The sequence below is a fragment of the Macadamia integrifolia genome, chromosome 12 (genome assembly GCF_013358625.1).
Source record: "Macadamia integrifolia cultivar HAES 741 chromosome 12, SCU_Mint_v3, whole genome shotgun sequence".
In the NCBI taxonomy this organism is placed as follows: Eukaryota; Viridiplantae; Streptophyta; class Magnoliopsida; order Proteales; family Proteaceae; genus Macadamia; species Macadamia integrifolia.
In genome coordinates, this window is record NC_056568.1 from 29,042,981 (window position 1) to 29,050,737 (window position 7,757).

Sequence of the window (7,757 nt, forward strand, 5' to 3'; positions counted from 1 at the left end):
TCTTTATCTCTTTCCTCTTGACCCCTATTTGATGAGTCATAATTTCCCTCTTGATTGGTGGATTATCCACAGCGCTAGTTTAGAAAACCCTTTCCCATAAGAAAATTAAAAGTCTAGTATCAAAGAGGCAGAGTCCTAACAGGAGGAGCTTAATTTGTTTGTAGCAATTGGTTATATTGACCAATTGACAGGGAATGCGTTCAAACTTTCCCATTGATCTGCCGAATAATATTTACTGGTCACCCACGGACACACTCAAGCGGTAAGATTAGAGAAAGAAAGGAAACTAATGTTTAATCATTTATCGAAAACTGGTAGATAAGAGAAAACCTAAGACTATGTTTGGTATGCATTCTAGGTCGAAAATGCATTCCAAAAAATCATATCCAATGCAACCTAATTTTGAAATAAGGAGGGAAAGAGAGAGGGAGTAGGGAGGCTACCTCCTCATCTTCTTCTTCAGAAAATTAGTAGGCATAGAGAGTTAAATAAGCTTTGGTAAGGGTGTTGGTAAAGTAGTTATATGAAATATTTGCCCCTGTTACAAACAGGTGGTCGTTGAACAGTATAATGCAACATGTGCTTGAAGTGATTAATGAAAGCTATTTCACTTCCAGCCAAAATTCGTTTCAATTTCTCATAAATAAGGTGAAAAAATTGTACCAAACACCTTAATTTTTCATGAATGAAGAGAGCCTAAGATTCTCTGTTCAGTTTCGATATTGACTCTTGCCAAATGCCAAGTACCTGGGTGGCTTTGGGTGGGTTCATTGTGTCTTGGTCTATATTGCGTCCAAGCTGAACGTTTTTGTTGATCAGAGAGTCGGTAACCATGTCTGAGCCCAGACCATTTTTTAGCGACTAGGATTCGGATTGTATTCTTAAAAATTAAAATAAGGAGAGGATTCTATAAAAGAAAGCGTGGCGTCTGCACTCTCATAGGGATCAAAGGGAGTTTAGGTGAAAACTTAACAAAGGTAGGCTTTTCTGCTTTTCATGGGGAGCAGTGCGGTCATTTCTCCCTCCCATGTGTCTTGGTGCAGCGGTCTCGATTGCTGCCTTATACAGTTCTGTTTTATATTAAAATATCAAATAAATAATAGAAAAGACTGCTACCTGATTCCATCTGGATTTGGCTCCTCTGTGGCGCAATACAGCCTTCGGCGTGAAACCACCTTGGGCTCTGTGCCAAGGCATTTCTGACCGTTGGATGCGCACCGGACACTATGTTGTGCCATAGAGGAGCTCAATCTGGTTCCGTCCTCTATACCCAGGCACAAGACGATATGAAAAGACTCCCTCCCCCTTGGTTGCACAACTCTCACTAATCCAGACACTGGCGCAATTAGCACACAATATTCAATCAAAAAAAAAATAGCACACAATATATTGACTTTATTGTACACTAATTCTTAGGAAAAAAGAACACTACTCACTAGCGCAGGTGCATGCCTAGACGCAGTGTGTGCAGAAACGATGTACCACCTCTCTGTTGAAGATGCTACCACGCACTGGCTCGTACTCGTTGCAGGATAGTGTTCTCTTGCCCTAATTCTAATGTAGGGTATAAGTTTAAAGGAAGAAAGAAATCTATCTATTTGTGTGTGTCTACACCCAGACTTAGGCGGGTATGAAAACATTACGCTGCTCGCCATGATTTGAAGATGCATCTATGCGGGCCCATTGGTCTACGTGCAAGCAAGTAGCATTATCTTTCCCTTGAACAAAATTGTTCTAAAGATTATAAACATATGTTTTTCAGGCCTAGACCATTTAATAAGTGGGCCATTGGGCTGAAAGCAGAGACAATTTGGTTGGAGGAAGCACTCTTGCAATGAGAGCTTCAATCATTGGGCCCATAACACGACACCTAAGCCCACATTTTATCTGAAGCAGGGTTTCAGTGCACCGCATCGGCACGATAGTCCGCGATATCAATACCGATATTGGCCGGATTAGACAATTTTACCCATCAAAATATCGGTACGGCATTTTTGGAACCATTTTGCCCTGCCTTGTCTTTTGATACCAATCAGGTATCACTATCGGCCATAACCAATAGCATACAGATCAGCCATGGCTAGTACAATCTTGATACCTAAAACCATGACCTTTGGTTTTTGATCGGTTTTGATTTTGGTTCGGTTTGAGTTTGATTTATTTTGATTTTTTAAAATTAGGTTAATATTAATTTAGATTGATTTATTATCCGGCTTGAACCATAATTAAATCTTACATGCATAACCTATAGTGACAAAAGATTTGACGAATACACTTTAAATTTATGATTAAATCATGTTTTATCATTGTAAAGGAAAGATAACTAATATTGAAACCAATGGATAATTAATTACTAAGAAGATAACTAATATTGAAATTACAAAATGAACCCTATTATCTAATCATTCATTTAACTATCCAACTAATTTTATATAATGAACAAGGAAATAAAAAATGGAAGCATTGTTACAATTTACAAATCAATCTCTCTACTGATAACCTTGAATTCATTGATTTGTAACAATTCTCTTTACAATAAAAAATATTCTATTAATATTGTAAAAAAATGGATAATTAATTTACCAATTTATAATCTCATAATCATTTATTTTTTTATCGGTTTCATTTAGTTTGGTTATTAATCGGTTTGTTTAGACTTGTTTTTAGTCGACCGCAATATACTTCAGTCCAAAACTAATCCTGACTTCTATATTAATTCTGACTCCTCCCTGATTGTGAGACTTATCTATCAAAGATCATGCATGGAACTGTTGATATTGGTTTCAAGAAGTAATCAATCTCTGTGATTCCTTGAGAGCTCATATCTTCTTTTCATTTCGAGAAAGCAATTGTGCAACGGATTGGTTAGCTAACTTTGCATGTGAATCTACCATAAATTCAATTTTCCATGGTGATAATGCTCTCCCATTTAACATTAGTTACACCATTCGGGAGGATGAAGCTAGATTACCAAGGATTGAACTCCTCTGTGGTGCATCACAGTATCCAACGCACATCCAACGGTAAAAAACGCCTTGGCATAGAGCCCAAGGCAGTTATGGGTGTTAGATGTGCACCGGACATTGTGTTGCGTCACAAATGAGCCAAATCCGATTATCAATATTTAGAATGTAATATTTTCTCTTTAGAGGTTTTTCTTCTGGGTTTTACGAGTGTCAGAGTGATTTGTATCTCATGAGTTGGGATAAGGCGGGTTATGTCCCCCCTTTGTTTCTTTTTTATTTTGTTTCTCTTATTTAATAAAATTTTAGGGGCTTTTCCCCGGTCTAGATAATATTCAGGAAAAAAAAAAAGATCCATTGGTTTGATTTGAGTTTCTTTGGTCGATCTCAATCGATTTTATCGGATCAGATTAGGTTTTGACACCCATAGTTCCATATGGGGTTGCTTTGGAAGGCATTTAAGTAAAGCAACTAAAACGTAGAGTATATGTTCTACTACCTAGTATCCACATGATCAACAGGGTCAGCTGATCCAACGATTTATATGAGATTCATCATGATGTACACATACATCTTTATTGATCATTACTTTTTGGGGGAACAGATCACGTGCACGTACATCAGGTTTTGGGTCAACCAAAGAAGTTTAGGCCGGTCAAAGCTCACCGGATAAAGTAGGGGAAAAAAGATCCAATATCGATCAGTGTGTAACTGTGCATGCGTGCCTATATAAAGGAAAAGAATACAAAGACATTTTTAGCCATTAAAAATCATCCAACACAACACCACAGTGACCACACCACCAAAGGGTCTGGGCCTCTCCTGCCTTTACATCAGCATCTGGCCCTCTTGGGCTAGGACCAAAAAGGGCCCAATAAGGCTGGAAAAAAGGAGATCCCTTTAATTCCAGTTTTCCAGGTTCAAATGCAAAAGAAAATGGATTCTACAAGGCAATCTAGATAGAAAGAGAGAGAGAGAGAGGAAACACGCCAAAAGGCCAAAAATGGACAAGATAATACTAACTAACCAAGTAGATGGGCATGGCGGAAGCAGAGACTCGATTGTATTGCTGTGGTTGTTCCATGTTGAGGTCTCTGAGGCTGAGATAAGGTATATCCAATGTCCCAGCCAGAGGCCCAGATGCCGACCTATTGCTCATCCGGTATGGCGTGCTTGACCCGCTTCTGCTCTCTGTTATGTATACTTGTCCAGATATTGTTGCCCTGCAAACTCTACTCCTTTTGTTAAAACAACCCTCTTCGCCATTTTGTCTCTCACCCTGAGCCCACTTCCATTTCCAGAATAAAAGAGCGTTTCTCCACCATTTCTTCTTCTTCTTGTTCTTCTTTGACTCTTCTTTCGAATTGGGTTTCTGTAGCTTGAAATGCAGAGCATCTACAGATCTGTACTTCTCCCGCTTCTGCATTCTAGCTTCCTCTAGAACCTGATGAGAAGAGGAGGGGGGTCAGTAATTATAGGAAATGGAACGAAGAAGAAGAAGAAAAAAAAGGGGAAAGGGGAGGATGTGGAACCTGGAAGTAGTCGATTTGGGGATCGAAACCATAGTCGCTAAAGTGATGAGGCTCTGGCATCGGATATATTGGAGACTTGTTCGACATTTTGACTTTGGGAACAGCAGAGACGATGGAGAGCTCAAGAGAGAAATCCCAGAGCCAGTAAATGTAAAGGTTGCTTTGGTCTTTTTATGGTAAATGTAAAAGTTGCTTTATTCGTTCGGTGATCAGTGGTTACTGATTTACTTCATTTGTTGGTGCCACAGTAGTTGGTAAACCGTATAAGGTTCGGGTAAACCGAATCGGGTTTTATCGATCCGATTCAGTTGAAATCAGGTTGAACCCTTAGAAATTCAAACGAATTGATCGAAATTGGAACCAATCTAAGATGGTTCAACCGAAATGATGATACAGTCCTAATTCCTCGAACCCATCGTGGTTGGTGATTAATGAGTTCTGACTCCTGAGGTTGTAGCTTTGAAGACCAGCTTGTAAGGACATGGTTCAACTGGTTGGAGACCTTTCTTTGCTACCAACAAGAAGGACCACCAAGAGGTTATAAAGTGCAATGTGGCACCGGAGGATTGTTGCAGGGTTAAGAAAATCGGATCCGCGGATCAATCCGGTTTTCCTGATTTGGCTCAAATTAATTCTTTAGGAAAAAAACCAAGATGGTTGGACTATGTCGATTGCAAATATGATCTGAATTGATTTGGGAATGGATCGAAATTGATTAAGATCAATCTGAATCCTGATTACGGGTATTTTATACTGGTTTGGATTTTTTTTTTTTTGGGTGGCCCTGGGGGGGGGGGAGGGGGGGGGGACATGATTTCAGAACTTGCCTATGGATTTAGGTGTCTTAGGATGAACAATGAGAATAGTGTATAAGTGCATTATTGACTTGTACATAAGGGGCATAGTAATAATGACTATCTTTGATGAATCAAAAAACTTATGAAAGGGAAAGTCTCACCCTTGGGGTTAGGGGTGTCAATTAGTCGGATTGGATCGGGTTGGTTTCAGTTGGGTCTATATCTTTGCATCATGATCTGCCTACATAAGGAATGAGTCGATCTTGATTGGTTTTGTGTCAGGTTCCAAGCTTTTCCTGATCGGACTATAATCAGTCCTTAAATAGGGTACTAATAAAGTTTTGAACAGGCCCTAAACAGTCTTTAATTGTCATAAATTTAGGAAACTTTAATGTACATTATTAAATCATCAATCATTTAGAGAAGGCATTACACTTAATTTACATTTAATAATTGACAACAATAATAATAAAAATCAATATATATATATATATATATATACGATGAGGCTAAACCTGTTGGGGGCCAATTGGGCTTATCTCTTGGACCGTATACTATCTGTTTATAAATGAGCTGAACCTGAACCCGACATTGATGCGGATCAAGCTGATATTTAAATGGACGACCAAATCTGTCCAATTGGTGCAGGCTTAGGATTGATACCCCTATTTTTTTATAGCCCTACTTGGGCCCACAACGTACATGGGCTTGGGCTTCACAATCATTCCATGCGCAATATATTAAAGGGGGAGAAAATCCCATGTCTGGGTACCTCTACGGTCTACCATTATACAAGTTTGGTGCACTTATAACTTGTTGTCTCTCTTGGGTTGGGGTAAGGCGGGTTATGTCCCTCCCCCCTTGTTTTTAATTATCAATTTCTTTCTTAATAAAATTCTAGGGGCTATCCCGAGTCCCAAATAATATTCAGGGTAGAAAAAAAAAAAAAATACAAAAACAAACTTGTTGGCTCGTTTGGTTTTAAGGAAATGCAGATATTTTTCTACATTGTGAAATATATTTATACAAAAAAAAAATAATCATTTTTAATGTTTAACGGCAAGAAAAATGCAAAATTTCTTCCTTCCATTCCATTCCCTTTCCCAGACTTGATGAATGCACAACTGAAAAAGCTATATATAATAATAATAATAATAATAATAATAATAATGATGCATTATTATTTTAGAAAATCACATGATTTATGGAATGAGAGGACAACTTAATTATGTAAGGTTATAATACGAAGATTCATTGATGAAGTATGTTTACAAGTGAGAGATAACACCAGGGGGGTGGCTTCTTCTTCTTCTTCTTTCTTTCTTTTTTTTTTTTTTTTAAATCATTGATGAAGTATGTTTTCAACTTGTGCAAATTTAATTATTTTCTTTGGAGTTAGGGTTACTTTTAATTGCTCGTTGGATGCCTATGCCTGCTGTAATTCTTCTATGTTTGTTGTTTTTATATTGTTTCAAAAATTAGAGTTAGATAGATCAAATCAACTATGACTGGTCTTGTTTTGACTCAATTGGACATAATTGATTCTTGATCTAAAACCTTAGAATTGTTGAGTTTTCATTTTTGAGAACCGTTAGGATCACCAACTCCAAAGGAGGAATATATCCAGAAATATCCTCGCCACCGTTATGGATCCCATCAGATTAGAGTAGACAGTTATATTCCTGAGATAAGGTTAATCACTAGTGATGGTTTACCGGAAAAAAAAAAATTTATGATTGAAGAAAATTTTTCTTCAATATTAATAAGTTTTCGAGCAAGTTTTCCATCAGGGTGGGGCCATGGGGGTGGGGGTAGGGGTGGGGAGAAATAGATACAAAAAAATTGAAAATAATTTGTGGCTGCTGGGATTCGAGCCCAGGTCTCTACGGCCACAACGTAGAATTCTTACCACTAAACTACAGCCACAAGATATACATTATTTTTTTTTTTGAAGATATGAAAGTAATTGAGGGATGGACATAGCGGAACAGTGTAGGTCATTTTCGATGATGCCGGTAGATTTGTGTGTATTAAAAGTGGGTTAAGAAAAACTTTCTCCACAATTTTTGCCTTTAAAAAACAAAAAAAGAGTGGGTAATGGTAGGAGTATGTCCAGCCAACCACTTTTGTCTCTTCAATTATAGTGACATGAAATAAATCTTTGACAGTTTCTACCGAAAGAAGAAAAAAATCTTGACACCGGTTACCTGCTACTATAGTGAGAACCTCATGGCCACTCTTTTTGTGGTGTTCCTGCATTAGCTTGGGCCAATGGGACTGCGTGTAAAGGCATTAATAATGACAGAATTTTGTGATTTTATAGAGGGTTGGTCGATGGGGTGGGAATTTCACACCCTCTTGTGTTTAGATGTGGGGTCCACGAGATCAGTTAGTGTTTGTTTTCCTTTTTTAGGCAAGAGATTGCTACTTGATCACATGGCCCTTGCACCAATGCAGGCTGATGA

At 38.1% G+C, this 7,757-nt stretch overlaps 1 protein-coding gene and 1 non-coding gene across 2 annotated transcripts; both read right to left on the bottom strand.

Annotated features, from left to right (window-relative positions):
- Positions 1 to 3,693: 3,693 nt before the first annotated feature.
- Positions 3,694 to 4,655, bottom strand: LOC122058273. Its single transcript, XM_042620884.1, has 2 exons — positions 4,496 to 4,655; positions 3,694 to 4,407 (listed from the first exon to the last, which is right to left on the bottom strand). Exons 1-2 carry the CDS (start codon positions 4,580 to 4,582, stop codon positions 3,982 to 3,984), a joined length of 513 nt encoding a protein of 170 aa, XP_042476818.1. The 5' UTR covers positions 4,583 to 4,655; the 3' UTR covers positions 3,694 to 3,981.
- A 2,491-nt stretch (positions 4,656 to 7,146) lies between these two features.
- TRNAH-GUG lies at positions 7,147 to 7,218 on the bottom strand. Its single transcript has one exon. It is a non-coding gene; the product is annotated as a tRNA-His (tRNA).
- Between the last annotated feature and the right edge of the window lie 539 nt (positions 7,219 to 7,757).

Coding starts and splice junctions, on each gene's coding strand:
- LOC122058273 (XM_042620884.1), bottom strand. CDS start 4,582: ATGTCGAACAAGTCTCCAATATATCCGATGCCAGAGCCTCATCACTTT. Junction 4,408..4,495: donor CCCAAATCGACTACTTCCAG/GTTCCACATCCT, acceptor TCTTCTCATCAG/GTTCTAGAGGAAGCTAGAAT.